Source organism: Chiroxiphia lanceolata, chromosome 7 (genome assembly GCF_009829145.1).
Source record: "Chiroxiphia lanceolata isolate bChiLan1 chromosome 7, bChiLan1.pri, whole genome shotgun sequence".
Classification (NCBI taxonomy): domain Eukaryota; kingdom Metazoa; phylum Chordata; class Aves; order Passeriformes; family Pipridae; genus Chiroxiphia; species Chiroxiphia lanceolata.
In genome coordinates, this window is record NC_045643.1 from 13,458,765 (window position 1) to 13,480,601 (window position 21,837).

The following is a 21,837-nucleotide window of genomic DNA, read 5'->3' on the forward strand; positions in this document are numbered from 1 at the left end:
GTCAGTTGGAGGTATACCTAAACTTGAGAGAGGACCTGATCCTTTAAGTCTTTTGAGATGACTGAGATGCTAAACACTCTTCCACTGAGTTGGTTGTTCCTTGAGGACTGCAGAATAAAAGCTGCTTCACTGCTTTTTTCCTCAATCACGTGACTCTCCCCAAGATCTAGATACCGCAATGATTACTCAATTTACATCTGATTTACTATCTGCTTTTGTGTCTCATTTACCTAATGCACACACATATTGTGTAACTGGTTGTCTAGAGGATAGCAGCTTATTTCTGTAGGAGGTCACTTAGATTTCCATTGGGTTTAATGTTTTAATTCCTTTTTAGCTGTTAGCAAAATATATTTTGGTAACTAAAATCTTGAGTTTTTTTCATTCATTTACATAATAGTGGACTGAATACATCTTGTCTTCGGATATTCATAAGCCATGATCACTGATGGGAATGGGCAAATTTCAGTTGAATATCTTAGGAGATAATTTCAGTACAGTGCTTTTAATTTTTTATTTTATAATCTTTTTCAGACAGGTATGGTCTATAATGACATTAACAATCCTATTCAAACCTGCATCTTTTATCAGGAAAAGATTCAATTTTCTTTTTCAAGCATCATCACCTAACAAAACTCGAGAGGCAGGGGAGTCTCATAGTAAAAAAAAAACAAACCAAAAAAATCCACCTCTTGCCAGTAAATGGAGACAGTGGATATGGACTTATCAAGAATCAAACAATATCTAATTCAGTATTAACTTTCAGGGTATTCTACTGGATGCGTAGTTGTCAGAAATGTCTTCCCCATAAGCTATGCAAGTGTTTCTTCATTCCAGCTCATCCTATTGTGCTGGATTTGAATATCTCCCCCAAAATTAGCATCTGCACTTGTAAACAAGAACAGAAACAGTCTCAGAAATAAAAAAGGGCAAGCCACAAAATCAAGTGAGTAAGAGACTTTAACTCAGGGTAACAAGACAGATCTGGTAACAGCATTAACTGCCCCAACAATAAAAAATCACCAGGGCATAAAATATTGCCTGCTCTGGATAACTACCCGTACCTGTAAAATACTGAACTGACCAGAGAAGCTGCCTTTGGAGGGTTTTAAGTAAAGAAAGGGAGGACAGAAAAGCTTAAGAAGGAGATAGAGCTACACTGACCTTAAAACGTAAGATTACGACAAACTGAAGATGAAACACAGCCCTTTCATACCACAAAGTGCGGAGTGTGAGCTTTGGATATTCTTCCATTTATTTCAGAGGTGACAAGGAGTGATTACCAACTTACACAGGATCCTGCCCTCTAAAGAAAATCCTGGCTCTAATGAGGTCACTGTGTTTTCCCCCACCCTGTGAACTTCAACAAGAACAGGATTTTACCTTTGCTGTTAAATCAGAAAAAGAAGTTTTCTGGCCTCTCTTTTGTCCACATTAGTTGTACAGCGAGTGAAATGCAGCAGATTACAGAAAGCAAACCATCAGAAAAGACAAGTATATTATAGCCTGTATTTTACTGCATTACGTAATTTTCTTTACTCACAACTACCCTAGAGTTATTATTTTGAAGAGACAATATCAGTAAAATTTAGGTTGTAAGGAACCCTCTGAAGGTCATCCTGCTTAACCTCCTGCTGAAAGCAAGGCTGAGTGCACAGATCAGGTTGCTCAGTCTCCTGTCAACAGGATGTTCATTGTTTTGTGACAATGTGGATTAGAGAGTGGAAACATTCCAGGTTTGTCAAAATTACTCTGACATCTTTCACGTGAGATCTTCTGATGCCTTTAAGAGCTCCTCCTGCAAAATGGCCTTGAGTCTGCAATAACTTTGCAGCCCATAGGTAAATTGCAGGCCCAATTCTCAGCGCTGACTAAAGGAATTCTCAGGCTGCTGCCATTTGTACTTTTCCATTAAAAAGATAAATACGGTGCTGTGCATATCATATCTGAGTGATATGATATAATGTTCACCTTGTGAACATTAGCTCATTCTGGAACAAATGGTCATGAAAAGAGAATCAAATTAACAGAATACTCTTGGAAAGTAAGACTTAACTTTGCTTATATTTTAGTAATTGGGAATTTAATGTCAGGAATGCACACAATAACAACTGCAGTCAAAGCCATGTCACCTCTACAACCTCTCCAACTGAGACATCAAACAAACTATTTCAGAGAAGTTCATCAGATAAACAGTGAACAAGCATAAAGTAACCACAGTATACCTGCAGAAAAACTATGGGGAGACAGAAACATCCATCTATGAACTTATTCACTGCCAGTGACTAGCTCAGCTCCAGCAATTGCTGTAGTAGGTATCAGTCAAAACCACTGAGGATTGTTAACACTGTCTTGAGAAAAATACCAGACACACTGTAATGACCATGGGAAGGCACAACATTGATTTGACAGCTCATGAAAACCCAACATTCACAACCATATGCAGTAGCATAGCTCAGGACAGACCCAGGAAGACTGGCAGCTACAGAGTCCCTGGGGCTGTGTCCTTTAGTAAGTGGGTATTCTTGGAACATTTCCTACATAGATACTCGTAGCTCCACTTGCTAGTGAGACCTTATGAGTTTGCACAACCATCCCTGCAACTGCATAAACATTATGCCTTCATTTGAATGAAACTGTAGTAGCAGAAGGAGCTAGCCTAGCTTCATATGATATGATATGATTCCAGGCACATTTCTTTATTCTACACTTACAACATTGAACCTGGAACCTATTGAACAGAATCTTTCTGTACAAGAACAGGAATAGTCTCCATCTGTTAGTCTGGGATTCACAGGTTGTTTCTAATTAACAGTCCTTGATTAGAAAGCAAAATTCAGCTTTGACTGAGCAGTCAATGCTTTAAGACTTTCAGGTATTTTGGTTTAAGATCACTATGGAGATTTACACATGCAAACAGATTTCCTGCCTGTCTATCCCCATGAGTCGCATTCTCATTTTTATCCTGTAGTAACTAAGGGAGTCTGAGAACAGGAATTCTGTGCTGTGGCACTACTTCAAAGTGCATGCCAAAGATTTATGATAGACTGTCATAAATCTCAAATGGAAGAGCAAGGAATGAAATGCAGCTTCCAAGTAATTCTTACGCCCTTATTGATTTCAGAGTGGGCAAGAGCTGACCTACATTCAGTACTGCATCAAAGAAATCCCTAGGCCAGAATAGTCTGTCTCCTAGAAAGCACTCTATTGCTTTGGTTGGCCAGTACCCTGGCCACTTCACTAGCCTGGCCAGTACAAGTTTCTAACAGCAGCATTTCTGGTTCACAGAAACAACAAAACCAACAAGTAATAAAACTCTGTTATATACAGAAAAGAACCACACATTGGCCCATTTAAGCAAGCAAGAGCCAGGCCATTGCTCCTGAGCTGCTCTGACTTTTTAGGTGGGCAGGTGGCACAGTTTGTGAAAACAGGCTCTAGAGCAAACCAGTGCCTTAATGAAGGGCAAAACAAGGACACTAAATGGCTTGCATGAGAATTTGTGTGCTTACATTTTGAGAGTACAGCTATGACACCTAGAAAGTGCTCTTTCCATCAATCTGCAACACCTGGAATAGTACTGTGATAGTTAAAGAAAAAGGCCAATTCCATGTGCCATTCTGCTATCGGTTCCTAATATTCTTAACCTGGGACAATCTGGGATCAACCATAGACCTAATATTGTCTTAAAAATGCCCTCCAGCAGTAGAAAAGCCACACAAAGCAGTTCAAAAATTGCTATTTGAGTCTAAATGCTACAATGAAACCAGTGAAAGGTAGGTGAGACCCATCTACCTCAGCTACTTATAACCAAACATCAATCTCCCAGAGTTCCGTGGTAGGCTTTTATTACATGTTCTGGTATGCAGAACAGCAGCAGATCTAAAATGAGAATCATTCAGAATCAATGAGTTGGGATTAGTCTGTCCTCCTGTCCAGTGCAAGCACTGCCACAGTAATAAACAGAAATCTGATAACTTCATACTGTCAGCATAAAATGAAACTATGACCTTGACCTGTGCAACAGCATCCAGTAATTTTTTCATAACTTCAACATACCATACTACACGGCTATGATCTAATAAGAATCTAAAAGTAATTAACTGGAATTTTTGAAAACTGAAGCCTTAATCAAATATGTATTCTTATCAGGGTTGCAAGCCAGCAATAAATTGGGACATTTAAAAAACTGGGATCCAATCCAATCCGTGATCTGATCAGGGTTCAATGGTTATAATAAATTGGGAGTATTAAAACTGGGATCACATCCAACACTTTATTTTGTCTAAACCACAGGACCTAGCTGTGCTGCAAAGTCAGGAATACTCAATGAACAGATATACCATGTTGGATTAACCCTTAATAAATAATGATGCACAAGCTCAGGAGTCCCAAAAACATGTGGTTTAGCACAGAGCTTAATGGTGAGAATAGCAATTACCAGCATTTATCAGAGATCAATATGAACTATAAACAGCCATAATAATGCTTTCAGACTTGGCAAGTGGAATACACAGGAACAAAAGCTACATGGTGTTGGCAACAATGTGTGCATGTATGAGTGTGCTCCAAGACGTATTATGCATTTTAAAAAAATCATACTTTGATTTTGCAACAGTCTGAATTTCAATTTTTGATTCAAATCAATTTGGCTTTTCTACCATACTGCCATGCATGCAGCTATTGTTTTCATTTTGATTTCCAGTAACATACAAATTGTTTGTAATTAAATATAACGAAACAAATGCTGACAGAAGGGGAATGAAGTTTCACTCCCAACTAGTCTCTCCTATATAAGTGGACTCTAAATATTTTTATTTCTGTAAGATGCATTCCCTTCGTGCAGGGATCTTGCAGCTGCAAAATTAAACCTCTGTTTGCCAAATATCAAAAACATATGTATTGATTTTTTAACTATGGGAACAGGCAACAAGCATCAGAGCTGATAAAACAAGAGAGAAATCCTCTTCAGTTGCTGGAAGGTTTCTGAAAAGTAAAGGAAATTCAGTCTTCAATATAAAAACTGAAACCATTTAATTTTTCCCAAATTTGAGATACCCTGTAACTTTGGTATTCAGTTCAGACATTCAGAAAGCAAGGTCCAGAAGTTCCTTCTGTTTCTCTAAAACTGTACTCAAACCTTAATACTATTAAAAAAATTCCTCAATTAATTCCAATGAGGATTAAAAAACCAAGACTGTTTTAACCAAACAACATACTACTCCCCCCAAAAAAGTGCAGAGGATTATATTTTACATAGGCTGCCTCCTTATTAACTAACTCTCATGCTACTTTTAAAAATCATACCATTTTCAACAAGGTACTTAATTTTGTAAATTTTATTCTAATGTCAAGTAAGTGTTCAATTCTACTGGAAGAGAGACTTAGGGTCTTCATAGGAATATTCCAGTTAAAATAATACTAAACAAATAGGAAAACATAGTTTTCTTTCAATTGATAGATACTTTATTTGCATCTGACAGGCAAACAAATTATTATGTGTAAAACTCAAGCATCTAATATATTTATCCAGTTTGTTTTACAATGATTTTCAAGTATTAGAAAATCAAACTACAACCCCAAATGAGTGGGAAAAAGATGGAAGAAGGGATGAAGAGAAATATTTTTGAGGGAAGAGACAAGACCTCTTTCAGTATTGAATAATGTAGCAAACATCTTGTTGTTAAAATGACAAATTCTGAGTAATTTACACAGAACACACTAAAAATACAGATTTGAGTCAGCTTGATCAAAATAACCTTCAGATATAGCATTTGCTTTTTCCTTTTATGGGCAGATTCTCGACCTTTGGAGCACATGCTTTATTACAGCCAAACTCTTTGAAGCATGAACAAAATGATGAGTTTATTTAAAATAGGGCCTCAGTCCAATGACGCATGTGACTTGTGTCAGGAAGGACAAAACACTGCCTCAGAAACTGTATAACCAGTTAAGTCAATACTCCTGACCCATCACGAACTTCTGTCTTTTTCTAGTCAAGTTTCAGTGACATTGCATTGCTGTGGCACAATGAAAACTAAGGGAGGTAGAGGGAGAAGAAGAAAATAATTTAGAGGAGGTGCCAAACTCATATTCAACTGGACACAGATAAGGCTATTACTAAAGAAGGAATGCCTACCATCCTAAGTTCCTCTTCACCACTTGAAGCTTGCAGAAGTAGCGGTCATATAATAAAGTATTGGCTTTGAAAAGAAAGGAGGCTTGAGGCTGAGGTCTGGAATGAATCCTTAGCCTGATAGGGACTTTTCAGGAACCTGGACAAGCAACTGCACTGCCTGCATGTCAGACTTCCACCCACAGGGCACTTTTTTTTCCTGCCAAATTTTCTCTTTTCCACCTCAACTGTAAGTGCTCAGGGTCAGGCCCAAGCTTCCCTAACAGCAACGAACACAACGAGACCTTGATCTTGGTGAGAATTGCTAGGGAATATAAGCAGTAAAAAAATAATGATGTCAGCATTTCAGTGCAGGATGTGGAGCTGCTTCAGAGAACTGCGTCTACAAGACAGCACAGAGAGTTGTACTGAAAACTGAGACTAGGACAATGTGGAATGGAAATAGAAATTACTAGGCTAGCGAAATACTAAATTTATTTTCACTTTTTGAGGTTAAAATCTGAAACTTGGCAGCCCATAAAAGGAGTTCCCAGGCAAGTTTATGCTGAGGACCAAAGTTGCAATCAAGTCCAATCCTTTTGGGAATCATCTGCACTACAGAGTGAGCACTCTGTCTGCATACGCCTACTAGCTCTAACACATTCTGGATGTGCCAGACTTGTTGCACATGCACTGTTCAATTTCTTCTCTGTGCAAGCAGGAAATCCAACCTGTTCCAAGCATGATGGACTTACACTCATGCAGCACACCTACGTAAGATCTGATGTTTCCTATCAGAGCCAGAGTCCCTGAGTTTGTACTGCACGGCCAGCCCATAATCGTGTGGTGAACACATCTGACATTTCTGCATGTCTAAAGCTTGTCAAGATTTCTGGAAGAAGGCTGCAGCCTTTACAGAAAGCCTGTCTCTGAAATGTTGTGAAGTATTATTGTGCCTATCCAACACCAATCAAAAAACTCTGCAAAACTATGAGAGATGGCCTACTCCTGTAAACTGAATATGCACTTCCTACTGAAAAATATTTCTCAGCTGAGAGCTTGGAACAGTTTTCTGCTTTTTGGAGAGCTGCCAAGCATATACTGCATGCAAAACGAACATCCAAAACCATGTGAGTTCCACAGCTGCTAAGATGCTGAAAAGTATTTGATCATTAATCCTGTCACACCCAGCCCAAAAATCAACTACTCCAAACTCTTCCACTAGTGTCCAAAATGGACAACATGGTCTGTGAAAAAAAAAAAAAAGTCAGATGAAAAAGCATAGTACCATTCAATATGACAGATGCTGAAATACTTAGGCAGTCAGCATTTAAGAAAACTGTTTGGGCAAAAAGCCTGACTTTAAGACTGTAATAATTGGATTGAGGATCTGAACAAGAACTTATACAGTTAATCTTGGAAAAGTAAAATTAGGTGTGTGTTGATTCTAGAAAGGTTAAATGTTAGAAAAGCAATTTCTATTTTGTTCAAGTTGTTAAATACAGGATTTGATCACAGGTATCAGGGGACAAAACTTTCTACATTTCTGTAGTCTGTTCTATAGTCTGTTCTACTATTACACCTCCAGTAGTTTTAACATACGCTCATTTCAGTCTCAACGAGAACAGAATTGAAAATATGACTGTGTTCTACTAAGCTTCAGTGAAGCTTAGTTTCATAAATATGAGACCAAGTATGCAGGATTGCAGCTAGTGAAGTCATAGAAACAGATGATCTATGGTGTGGATGTGCCATAGGATTTTCTTTGCCAATATGTGCATTAAAATCTTGGACTTGAATTATAGAATTACTAAATTACAGAATTACTAAATATTGGGACAGAGCTATAAAACTTGTCTTATTGAGTATCATCACTAGATGAACAGTCAACAGCCAAGCAAAAGGACTGAATTACCTTCAAGTCAGGTAATGTTTCCTTAGTGATTTTTATCAATTTTACAAACAGTTCTTACCCACAGATGAGAAGTATCTCCTTTATATAATTTTTCAATAATAATAATAATAATAATAATAATAATAATAATAATAATAATAATAATAATAATAATTTCCTCTGATAATAAAATCTCTTCTGTTTTATGATCAACTCAAGAAGGGTTCAGTTGTCAGCCTGTAAGTAGTATTATGTGAGCAAACATACAGAGCCATGCTCCTACTTGTTTTTACAGCATGTGTTGCATTCCTTTGAGGATAACAGAGAAAATTTCTTCACTCTTCTTCTGTTTTTCTTTCTTTTTTTTAATACTTTTTATTTTTTAATTTTATTTTATTTTTGTGGCTTTTTTCTTTTTCTTTTTTATTTTTAAATTTGAATCCTCCAAACATATAAGATGTATTACCTGATATCATCTGATATAAAAGGGTGATATTTCTATTCTTGTGCCTTACAGAAGAAGAATCAAATAAGTGAGTTAAAAATATCATCTTGTTCATCCACTTCTCAACACACCTGCTGTTCTCCATTTCAGTCACAAACTCTTCCAGGTCAAAACTTAAATCATTACTAGAGAAACCAGAATGATGAAGACATTGAGCTGCCAGTTTCTAATGCAGCCGTACCAAGTTACTGTCAATCAGTGACTGTAATTAAAAAAAAAGCATGCAATGCTAAAGAAATATTAAGAACAATTATCTTGTGTCCAATTGGAACGTTAGACCCCTAGACAGAAGGGTTCATTCCTTGCAGCCTGCCAACATTTTAGTAAATGACACTGGCCCTTTAACAGATGGGATACATGCTTCTTAGCTTGCCAGGATCCTAATAAAAGACACTGGCTTCTTTAAAATGAAGGACACATACCTCTCAAATTGCCAGTATCCAAATTGGGAGTCAGCAGTTTAAAATAAAGGCACTCATCAATCTGGCAAAATCAAGGACACGGCACAGAAATTTTAAAACAAATGGTACAAAGTTTCTCCTGACACTACTTAACTTAGATGAACTAAATACTTAAAGCACTGGCTAAGCATATCCAGTAACAGCACTACAGCAACTAGATACCTTACTAGCTTTTAAAGTAGAAAAATAGTAAAAATTAACAGCAGACTTCAAGAGTTTGGATTTACTTCTTTCCCCCATCAAACCCATTAGCTCCCACTTAACACTGACTTACACCAGGCTGACCACTCACTGCACTGCACGACTCAAATGAAAGCAGGGTGTCTTTTCCCTGGGCACTGACCAGTACCACAAAGGTTGACCTGTGTAGAAACACTCTGTCTGCCCAAAAGGAACCATGTCTGTTTTCATTCTCTCTCCCAGGAACAAGATGCTCCAGTGAAGGAAAGAGACCTCTCGAAGTTTTCCCCTTGCCCTGACAGTACATATTACTACAACTTGGAAAGTTTTACAGCAACTGTAAACACCTCTGGAGAGCCAGCAAGTATGGGCTCTTTAACTTTTCTAAGAGCAGCCATCAGATGGAAACAAAGACCTTTCTCAGCGTATCATGAAGTACTTCTGGATGAGTTGGGGAAAGGGAGAGAAGGGGTTTCTGAACCTTGTTGTCACTAACAAACTGTTCCCAGTTTCTGAAAGGTAGACATGTGGAAAACTAGAAAACTAAATTCTCTTTGACTGGAAAGATAAAGAAGTTGCTAAGACGGGGCCTAAAAAAGCATATTTTATGAACAAGACAGACTCCCAGGGCCTTACTTCAGAAATACAGCAACTCACAGCTGGCACACATCCAGCTTCTTGCCTTGCCCATCTCGCCCACACCACTGCCAGCAGACTCCTGCCTCTTCAGACTCATCTTAACCATTTGAATCTACTTTCTTTCAGGTGTCCCTTGCCATATTCAGCACTTGCTGCATAGATATTTCTGCAACATGTGGCTTACCAGCAAATGCTGTACAGAAAAGAACAAACCTAAGTACAAAAACTACCATTTGATGGCACAGCCAGCTGAAGCCAAAGAGGTCTGAAGGGCTGGAAAACATGGCAGAGGCTGTCAGGAGAGAAGGGAGGAGGTTCTTGCTGCGGAGAAGTAGAGGAGAAAATTGCTAAGTCAGATGGTCTTGGGAATGGGTAGAGGGGAAATAGGTGTTGAAGGAACTGATCTTCACCAGCTTAACAGAAGTTGGGATCTGAATGGTACAGTGAAGTGCACAGAAACTGCAGGAGAATAAGTTCCTGCTGCACCGAGCCTAATGCTCTGGGTTGCCTGGACCTGACCACCAGCAGGCACAGCCTGGAACATCTCCAGCCAGGCTGGCTGGCTGTTACTTCAGGCAGTCACTTGCTCTGAAGTTTTTCACTCAATGAACAAAGATGCTGCTGCCATTTACTCACCTTTCACGTTCATCTTTCATTTTCTCCAGCTCCTCCTCTTTAAGCATGCCTTGCTTTGGATTCCCCTTCTGATCTGCTTTCCCACTTCTATCTTCTTTTTTCTTTCCAAATCTGTTAAAGATATCAAGGAAGGAGTCATGAGGAAATAACTACTAGAAGAAAAACCAGTACTTATCTAAACCACAGAAATTTTACGACAATAAAAGCACTGGGGTTTTATCTTAGTCACTCATAAATTTCCCACATTGCAAAATAAGTTATCAATATTACCTGGGCCATATGCAAGAGAAAGGACTGATTACCAATTGATTTGGACCCTGTACTTTTGAAAGCAATTGCTTGAAACAAAGTTGAAAAGTCCCACCAAACCTGAAATGCAAGGCATTGCAGGGCTGGAATATTAATATGGCACATATTAAAGTGGTTGAAGGTTCCTTTTGCCACAGGACAGCTCTCTGAAAGTAATCTGCAGTGGCTGTGGTGTCAGCACCCAGACTGGACCACTTGTTCTGCTCTTAACAGTAACTACTGGCTCTCATTCATGATTGACCCTAATTTCTGGATTTGTTCTTTGCTTAAATACAGAAAGAATAAAATCTATGTTCCAAGAGTACAAAACGAGACAGTTCCTAAGAGCTCTTTTTAAAACTTCTAGGGTTTTCTTTCTGCCTAGTAATATACTATCATGTAATATTTATGCTGTGAAAGTCCTCCAGAGGCCCCAGTGGGCTCAGGGCTTCCACTGCTGTTTTATACACTGTACAAATATGCATAACAAGTCTGCTTTACACAGCCTATAAGGGGTGGCTGAACTGGGGAGCTGCATTTAATTTCTGATGAAGCTAGATAGAATACTGGGGTCAAATATGCTCATTAAGTATAGACCAAAAGGTATATAAAGCTTCCCTCCTCTCCCCCAATTTGAAATTCTCAGTTCCACAAGTAAGTAAATGATCAGTCTGTGTCTTCCCCTGCAAATTAATATATCCTTGCATGCATGACAATAATGTAAAGAAAAGTAATTATTTTTAAATTAAAAATACTATATTGCAAACTAATTACTCTGACACAAAACTGCAAACTCCTCTGTGAAACTCTGCAGCATTGCCTTGGTGATTTTTTTTTTATTTTTCACGTCAGCCCAAACTGCCTCAAGTGGAAAAGCTGAACTACTGTGCATATACTTAAGCTGTAAATCATTGACTTTAGGTTTCTCCAATGATGAAAGCAGAAATTTTGCAAATACTAAGTCAGGTTCATAAGCTAATGATCCAAATTTTTTGTGAATTTAATTAATAATTCTGAGCTTGTGGTCAAACAAAGTTATCGGGAACTCTGCAGCAGGTCTCCCAGACAATATGAACTTGGAAAGGGAATGATGGCTGTGAGAGACAGACATGGAGCATGTGGTGTTAATAAAAAGGGCAAATACTACAGGTAGTAACATGAGATGCTTTATCATAGTTCTGTCATGGACTGTGCTGGGGAGCAGAAAGAGTCCTATCAGTGCATTGTTTTCTCTTTTTTCCTATGTGTAGCAATGGAGATAGATTGTGTTGTGTACTCTTTGAGGGATCCTTGGCTCAAAACATACATACATCTCATCTACAAACAATCTTCAGTTCTTTTTTTATGGTCCCTACTCCTTTCAGTGTTTCCAATAACACAGCACACACTTTCCACACTTTTGCTTTTCCTGAGTGTAGAGCAGCACACCAATTTCACTGCTACTTTCTGAGTTCCAGCGGTTCCAAGAGACTGTGGAGTCACAAACCCCACCAGAAGGTGGTGGTGGCAGTGAAGGCAGCAGACAGGAGACACGAGAGAGAGGTTGTACATACAGAGTGAGAAGGGCTCATAGATATGAAGTGACCCAGGTAAAAAGAAAAGCTGGATGAAACTGCATGTATGGCTCTCCACAGAGATGTCAGGCAGCCAAACAATAAGTCGCCTGGGGATGAGCACCAGCAGCCTGCTCTGGGAACACCCCTGCTTTCTGACTCTTGCACAGGCAGGGAAGGTCTCATGGTAGTTTTCTCAAGAGGCTGAATTAGCACTTGCATCTTGGTCATAGTCCAACTCTGGTACTTTGTTTATATTCCGGCTGCCTGGTTTTCTCCCAGAGTTTCAATTATGGGCTTGTGGAGTCTCATATTTGACTGTAGCATGTATTGATTTTGAAAACATTATTCTTGGGCATTTTGTATTGCTGCAGGGAGTTGAAGTTGGATATGTTGCATACTCGAGAGAAATGTAAAAAAATCCCAAAAAATCTTTAACATACATCCTTTTCAAGTCTAGATATTATTTCTTGCTTACCAGGGAAATACATTTTAAATAAAAGGAAGTGACAATTTTGATTGCAATAATTGTCAGCATGACAGCTTTCTGCAAAAACATTGCTGTTTGCTGGTAGAGCTGCTCTTGCCATAAAATTGGCATGTTCCGGTGTAATTATAAACTGGGAATAGTGAGTTAGTATTGATGAAAACAACTTTTGTTGTTGTGTTGCATCAAAAGCAGCGTGGGCAGCAGGTTGAGGGAGGTGATTTTGCCCCTTTGCACTTGCAGGACCCCATCTTGAGTACTGCATACAGCTCTGGGGTCCTCCAACATATGAAGGACACGGACCTGCTGGAGTGAGTCCAGAGTTGGGACACAAAGATGATCAGAGGGCTGGAGCACCATTCCTACCAAGACAGACTGAGAGGGCTGGGGTTGTTCAGCCTGGAGAAGGCTCTAGGGGAGACCTTATAGCACCTTCCAGTACCTAAAGGGGGCCTACAAGAGAGCTAGGGAGGGACTTTTTACAAGGACAAGGAGTGATAGGATAAGGATAAATGTCTTTAAAGTGAAGGAGGGTAGGTTTAGACTAGATATTAGGAAGAAATTCCTCACTGTGAGGGTGGTAAGACACTGGTGGAAGTGTTCAAAACCAGAGCGGATGGGGCCCTGAACAACCTGGTCAAGTGGAAGGTGTCCCTGCACACGTCAGGGGGGTTGGAACTGGGTGATCTTTAAAGTCCCTTCCAACCCAAACAATTATATCATTCTCTGACTACTTTTTTGCTAATTTTGGGTTCAGATAGGATTTGAGCAGGCTTACAAGATTTGACCTGTTATACTAAATATGCAGCACATTGCTCACAGCTAGGGAAACATTCAGATGTGGGGGGTTTTTTGCCTCTTTTTGCACATTGCTATACCATAAAAATCCATTCTATTTATTATTGTTTTTCATTCCATTCTCTTACTGTTGTGTTTTTCAGTTCAACAAAATCTTGCACAAACATTAGAAAATAAAAGCAGCAAAAAGTTTAACACTGTTAAGAAAAGTGATATAATGCAGACAACCTTAAACAACAAAGAACCCAGTATTATCTCTGCCTGAATTTATACACCCTGCCCTAAAATTTATGGCCTGCTCATTGATGTAGTCTAATTACCATGGACTTCCAATGATAAAATTAACTTCCACCCATTGTAATTTTGCATGGGTTTGTGCACTACAGGCTTACTGGTTCTCTACTGCCTATAGGAACAACAACAACAAAAGTAGTAAGGGTACTTGCTGCCCAACTAGGTGTGATCATGTTGTCACTGATACTGGAGTGAGGCCCTACACTGATTTCAACAGGGACAGGATAAAATCTGTTGTCGAAATTATACTATGAAATAAATCAAATCCATATTAAAATTCTACGAAAACTGAACGACTTTAGGATTTGAAATTTCCAATTCTCCAGGCAACAAATAATTGAATTGTGGTAAAATCTGCCTTCTGTATTAATACTGTTGTCAGCAGAATAAAAACATTAATGAAAAAATGTACATGAATTTTTCTGTTTTGCTATACTGTGCAGTCAAATTCCCTTGAACTTAGTAACTGATGGATTTATTACTCTGAAAACCTTATATAGAAAATGGAGAAATATAACTAGAAGACCCTAAAAAAAAATGGATCAGCTGTATCCTCTCATTCTATATGCATCTATAATCAGTTTATGTCAAATGAAACCACTGGTAATCGTAATGACAGTAAGGAAATAAATCCATGTCTTCCCAGGTTGAGTGACTGCACCAGCTCTCTGATAATCTACAGTAAATGCCTGGGAAGTACTGTTAAAGATGTTATAGCCCTATTAACCTTAGTATAATTTTCAGTTGGAAAAGTTAATATTCCACCTACTCAGAGCATAGTCCTCCTGTAAATAAAAGTATAAAGGGATTTTCTTTATGTGATCAGACCTTTGAGCACTTCTTCCTTATGCGAAAAGCCCATATGTGACTGTTGAAAACAGGCTGCGCAGAAGTGAGGCATTATCCTGTTTCTATTAATTTCAAAAGGTGCCCTGCAAACAACTAAAATTTTTCCCCTTAGAAACATTAAGGGAATAAAGTATCCGAATACCAAAGATATGTTGTCTTCCAGCAGTATTTATAGCCATTCTACTGGCTATAGCATTAAAGCATTTGCATGTTTCTTTCCAAGGATTCTAAAGGATAAAAATGAAAACAAACCTACTATAGACCTGCTCTGTTATACTCGGGATAAATGTCTTGCATGCAAGACCTAAAACTGTGGTCATGGCAACACTTCATTTCTGTGTGGAGCTGGGGCCTTCCAGATCTCAAATGTGTTGATATTTGCTTCAAGGATTAAAAAGCAGGCAGGTCTATAAAGTACCAGACTTCTAAGCAGAAGAAACATCTGGAGGGTGGAACCCCTAAGCATCTTGCTGACTAAATTCAGTCATTTGGATTTCTTAGCCAATTCAGTTATCCCAGATCAGGAGGTGTCACTGCAGCTAACAGGGTACATAACGAAAGTACAAACATCTGTGGGAAATTAATTCAAGAGAGCCTATGACACAGTCAAGCAAGATACAAAGCCTAACGCTGTCATAAAATCTTTACATCTCCAGAAATTATCTGTAAAAAACCAGAGTGATCTGTAAAGTACATATAAGAAAAGCTCTGACTCTTAGTCATTTCACAGCAAAATGGAGGAAAATGCTGAGATTATTAAAGCATGTCCCTTATGAAAGACTAGAAATAACCCTTAAAATTAAATTTAAATGTGAGTAAGAATGAATGAGCGAGAAAGAAAGATAAAGATACTAATAAGGTATGATTTTCAGGTCCACACAGGGACTATAAAAAGCTTATTAACTGCCACTAGTACCGTGTGTTTTAAGTTATTTTATCACTCAGCTTTTATGGCAGAAGAAATACTCTAGAAGCAGCGCTGTGCTTTGATTAATCACTTTCATACATACACTTTTACACAGTATTAAACATTGCTGTAAAGATCCTTAGTGAGTCAGACTTGTTGGTGATTACAGGCCAGGCTCATTTTACATTTATGTTAATAGCAGCATTAATGAAATACATCTTTCACATTTTAGTGTCTCTCTAAATACCTAAAAGGTTTGTTACTAAATGTTTACTTATTGGACAGAAGTATGCCACTGAGTATTACACCAGTGGGACCAAGAGCTTTGCAACAGCTGAAAAAGCTACAGAAAAGAACATGTTTTAGTAAAACAGGTTCGACAATTTGAGAATGGAACACGCACAGCAAGGGCTGGGCAATACTCTTCAAATCTTCACCAATACCCCAGAAGATGAAAGTACCTCTGTGACATGAGTTAAACTTATGGTAAGAGGACAGCCAGGAGGGGTAAGAATCTCTTTTCCTTGCCCCTCTGCCAGGCCCATGCTTCCAGCGAGTGGATCCCATTCCCTCTGTGGAGGATTTAGCTCCAGAAACATCAAGTTGTCACCCCCCATCTAGTGTGCAAGACCCATTGCAGTAAGACCTCCCCATGACAAAGCCTTGCCCGGGAGCAGGTTTTGACCCAATCTCCCTGCTTTGGCAGGGTGAGAGCAAAGCCCCGATAAGATGATGAACACAGGAGAGGGCTGTTTAAGCCCCTTCTGCTCCCTGCTCCTGGGTGGGTAGTGCCTCCAGCTCTGGGTAAAGGAAGGGCTAAAATGGGACCACCACCACAGGGCTGGGAAGTGCTATGTACAACACCAATACTGTTGGGTAAGCTGAAAAGAGATTTGGGAAAGTAAAGGGAAAAAAAATCCCCTTTTAACTAGATTTGGTGAGGTTTGCTTGCAGGAGAGAGTTTCCCAGCTAGGTTGGTGCTCCCTGTTGTCCCACTGCTCATTCCCAGGGCAGCACCAAGGGAAGAGCAGCAAAAGCAACAGCTTCTTGCAGCAAAAAACAGGGAAGCTTAGGCAACCAAAAACAACTCACCTGAAAAGGGAAAAATGACCAAACCTTTGATTTATTACACCAGTGGAGGCATACAACAGATTGTTCAAGTGTGCTGTTCTACAATTATTATTTGTATTTCACAAATGTAGCTAAACTTCATGAATGTGAGTATCCTCATATTTAGCCACCTTTGAAATATTTTGGGAGATAAATCACCATTATCAGAGTAAAACTGATTATGATCAGCAGGAAAAGAAGCTATGCAGAAATTGCAAATATAAAGAAATCCACCTTATTATGCTCCTCTTATGTCAAAATAAAGCAAACAAGTGCTATTTTTTAATTTCTTTTACTTTATTTTTTTATTTACTGTATCAGACTGCTGGAGCTAGAATAAAATGACTGAACTTCCAGAACCAGTCTAATGGGAGTAAAACTTATCTTTCTAAAACTCTGATTAAACAAAACCTCCCCCCACCCGTTTATTTCTTTGATGCCCAAATTAGCATCTTTTCTGCAGCATGCTGAATTAATTAGTACAGTGACAAAGAATTAGTCCAGATAAGATCAAAGCTGAAACCATATTTATCTGGAATTTGAAATTAAGAGCAGAGAGTATTAACCCTCAGCACTTCAAGGAGCTTTCCACATGGCATACTTAGTAAGCCTTCCATGAGTTCATTCAAAATAAATCAACAGTGCAATTTTTTTCCCCACTGAAGTTTTGCTAAAAGGAAAATAAATTTGCCATGAAGTCTGCTACAATGCGGAACTGCCTTTAATGCAGACCCTGTACATGCTACTCATTATGTAACTCGTAGGCATCAGTAGAACAAAGCAAACAAAGCCGAGAAAAGACAGTTAATCACATTTGTATTAATGCTTGGATCATCACATTGTTCAGAGTTTTAAGGGCTAATGAAAGAATTCCCAGCACTGAATCCGAGAAGCTGCTTGCTGTAACACCTCACAGGTAAACAATCCATAATCTTCAGTGGAGAGGGTCACACATAGAAACGAAATGTCAAACAGAAGCCCTAAATTACATAGAGAAGTTTACTCTGAGAGTATCAACCATATGAACAGCAATAAAGGAAAATCTTCATTGCTGGTATCACTGCCTCGGATATTATCTGTGTTTCAGTATCAGATGAAAGACTGGAGGCTGTTTGCCATGTGAAATACAAGAGGTCGATCTTCTGCCTAGAAATTTTTGCAGAACAGAGGCAGTCTAAATAATTACCCCAAAATCTTCTTACCCATCTTCCAAAAGCCTTTGAGCCCCATAACCTTATTTTTTAAATGTAAAACTTGCTCTTAATTTAGACAGAAGTATATATATACTACACATATAACTCATTCCGGTACTAGGAGATTCTTACCAGTGGGGCAGTCCCATTCAGCTGTACCATATATCAAATCTTACTTTGCAGTACATAAAATGACCAAAGACAACTCCCAAGGAACATGATAGAACTCTAGGACTTGGGGCACCTGAGTCAGAAGTGGTTGTTGCAAAACAATGAAGTCCATCTACTGAACCAATGGAATGGAATAACTCTCATCAAGTAATATGTAAATATAGACAATAGAAGGCAGATGTCAAGAGTCATCCTTTATACTTCAAGAAACTTATTTTTAGACAACATGCTGAGGCAGTCTGACTGTTGAAGCATTTATGAATTATTATCTATTATTATCTGACCAGGAAAATCGTGATGTTGAATGGCAGCTGTGCACCTATTTCCATGAAATGATGTTTTAATCATCCAATGACCATGTTGCTAGTCTTTTTGGTCACCAGGACAAGAATTCTGCATCCCACATCATATACACAAAAAAAAAAAATCTGCAGTAAATGACGACAGCTGTGATTTACAGCTTGATCAAAAGGAGGAAAAAAAAATCAATTTATGGTCTGTCCAATGCAACAAGCCCTGCCTGTTTGTCCACCAGACTGTGGAATTACCCTCCAACCAAGTAAGAAATTATTCCCATATATTCTTATTTGTCCCTGCTTTCATACAGCATCATTTTCCCCTCTTGGTTCCACCTTACAGGCAAGTAATTTTTTTCTGAAGCGAATACTAATTCTGTTTCAGACAGTGCAGGGAAACATTGCTATACCTATTCTGTATGGAGTTTGCAAATGCCAACCTGCCAAGTCCAGAGGAACATGACAATCACACCCATGTCTTGGGCATGGCAACTCCATACTCAAAGCAAAGGAAAAGGACCAGATTATTAAGCCCTTGACTGCTTTCTTAATTTCCATTTTGTAGTAACCCATTTTCTCAACTCTCCACAAAAAGAGAATAAAAGAAAGAGAGAAGTAGGCAGTTAGGCCAGCTACTAATTTTTCTGGAAATTGGTTATTCTCTGTCAGGCAGAAAAAAAAATAAATGCAGTTTCTGACTGAGAACCACTTGAAGGTGGTCTTTTCAGGGAAAAGACCAACTGAAAGGAGCTAAAACGTAGCTCTTTGAGATCCAAACATGACAAGAACAGGCTGCTGAGTTTCTTCTTCTCTGTTTCATGTTTTCTCCTATGCTGTGTGTCTCTTTCCCCTATTACTAGCCACATGAACCCAGAATTCACTTAAGTATCAACTACATATATATATGTAGTATATGTATGTATTATGCATGTTTATCAGGGGAATGACTTTTCATTTCTCTTATAACTCTCATGGTATTTGGTGCTTTTCTTAGTATTTCAGTTACTGATGAGTCTCCACTCGCACTACAGAACTTCTTGCTCAGCCCTCTTGGCTATGGAAAAACAATATAAAACTGTGACATTATCAGAACTGCGGATACAAAACTCATGAGGCAAATTAATTATACGACATTTGCAAAACAAAACTGAAAACCTGCTACATTTGCACTCAGAGCCATGATATTTCGAGGTGTCAGACTTGCTAATCATCTCACCACTGCAGTGCTCACCTTCTCAACCAAATCACGTGCCTTCCTCCCCTTACATGGCGCAGTGGGGATTTGTTGGGGCTTATCTGACTTTCATGAAGTGAAACTGCACATTGCAGGTTCCAACGAGATCTCCAAGGAAAAACACGACCCTTGAAAAACAGCAGGAATAGAGAGGACTCCTCTCCCCATGTTTTAAATCAGACAACACCCCAGACTTCATGAAGGCTCCATTCTCTATGGAATGTAGAGACTCTAACGAGCAGTTAATGTCGAGCGTATTTCATCATATCCATTCTAAAATGAAGAAACTGAGCCAGGAAGAGTAAAAATTACTTGCCCAGTTTAAAAGATCCTATTCTCTCTGTCTACTGATCACTTTGGAGCTATGATTGCATTATCACTGCATATCTACCTGCCTCATTTTCCAACCAGATTGCTATGATGCTTTTTCCCCTTGACTATGTCCCCCATATCTCCTCGAAGTTCTCATTAATTTCCTTTTTCTCCCCTAACACACCCTCCTCCTCCTTGCTCCACACTCCTTTCTTATGCCCTACTGCTGCACTGCCACAAAAATACCTCTTCCTGGAGATTTCTACTGGAGACTGCACAAAAGGAATGTCTTGGGCACGAGCACTCTTGCCTCTGAGGAGCAATGTGCAGCAAAGACATGCAGAGATCTCTACAGCAGCTGAGCTACCAAAATGGTCTCGACTCTTTCTCAATGGGATGCATTAGCCTGTGTTTGAGCTCAACCTCAGAGAACTTGAAAAACTCTGAGTTAAGAGACAGTTCATAGCGAAGAGATGTTTTCAAAGGGAAACTTATAAGAGGGAGTGGGTTGGCTCTTAAATAGGAAAGGGAGATTGTAAAGGCAAAGAAAAGACCTATGATGACAATGGACTTCTAAAGTTAAAGCATCACAAATTCCACCTCTCTGCCTCTACTATAGCTGGCATTTTTACAAAGCAGTAACATTCAAAACAATGCCAAAGTAAGAGATTTACATATATACTGTATTTTGAAAGATGTGTTTTGGCATAACAAATAATAGATGTTTGTGCATTTTTAAACTGTCAAAATCAGTTCTTCTGATAAATAATACCTTCCCTCCCTGGCCTTGGCTATTGTACATTACTAATTAGACATAGTAGTTTGTGGTTAACATCCTTCCCTACAGATTTATTATTAGCTTCTATATTCTTTTCAGTAGAATTGTGCTAATGGTAAGGTCTGCTGGAGGCCAACTGCATGAAGCCACTGGGAGGAGAAATCTGTTTGCCTGTCAAAACAGTGGCTATCAATTAGAACTGTAAATGTGATTCCTTTAAGTGTCTTGGATGGTAGCAGAGAATTCCAGTGATGGATTAGGGGGATGAATCACTTTCATATTGAAATAAAGGAAGCTTTCAAACAAACACCTATCTGCATGAAACAAATTCACCACTATTTTTGAGCAAGTCTAGCAGAACCTGTTTGACCTGCCAAAATTCCCCTCTGCTATTTTCCCAGAAATCGCAGATTTTCAGCACTTTATGTGGCATACTGACAAAATTGATACTAGATTATTCCGTGGTTTTCTTAGGAAAACTTCGCTTAGGACAGCTACAGCAATAGAAGAAAAAACAATGATGTTGCTGAAAGACACGATCCATAAAAAAGAACCAGTGAGACGATGCAATTCCACTGTTCGCTGATTCGGGATGCAGTCTTGGCGCACAGATAGCAATTTCCCCTTTGATACAAGCACCCAGCTCTCATTAGCATCACTAAGAGTTGTATGGACACACTGATGGGAATATGTTCCCCTGTGTTTCACAGGAAATTAACACCCCTCACTTGGGGACTGAAGGAGGCACTGTCTGTCACTCTCAGGCATCCTCTCTGCCAGTTAATTAAGCAAAAACCTCTGCCACAACTCTCAAGAGGAAGCTCTTCCCTGTTCTCCTCGGTACAGCAAACCTGACACAAAGCAAAATGTCAGGAGCAGGAGCTAGGAAATGGTGATGTTCAGGGAAGACGAACTTAAGCCTGCATTTGCCAAGCTGTTCTGCCATTAGATTTTTGTGGATTTTGAAAATAGTTATTAGAAATCAAATTGATTAGTTATAGCTGAGTTTAAGCTTTAAGAAAGATTTAAGAAAGTATCTTCATCTCTCATACATTGTGGCTTTTGGTTACCGGTTATTTTCAGCAGGAGTAATTCTAGATGGCACATATAAAAACCAGTCAGCAAGACTGCTAACCC

General features: G+C 38.9%; 1 protein-coding gene across 1 annotated transcript in view; it reads right to left on the bottom strand.

The window, feature by feature from the left end:
* PARD3B (par-3 family cell polarity regulator beta) overlaps nucleotides 1–21,837 on the bottom strand; it is a 398,218-nt gene that overhangs the window by 88,520 nt on the left and 287,861 nt on the right. Inside the window, exon 19 of the mRNA XM_032694000.1 lies at nucleotides 10,431–10,541. Coding sequence (XP_032549891.1) covers nucleotides 10,431–10,541 — 111 coding nt within the window. The remainder of the gene's footprint in view (nucleotides 1–10,430; nucleotides 10,542–21,837) is intronic.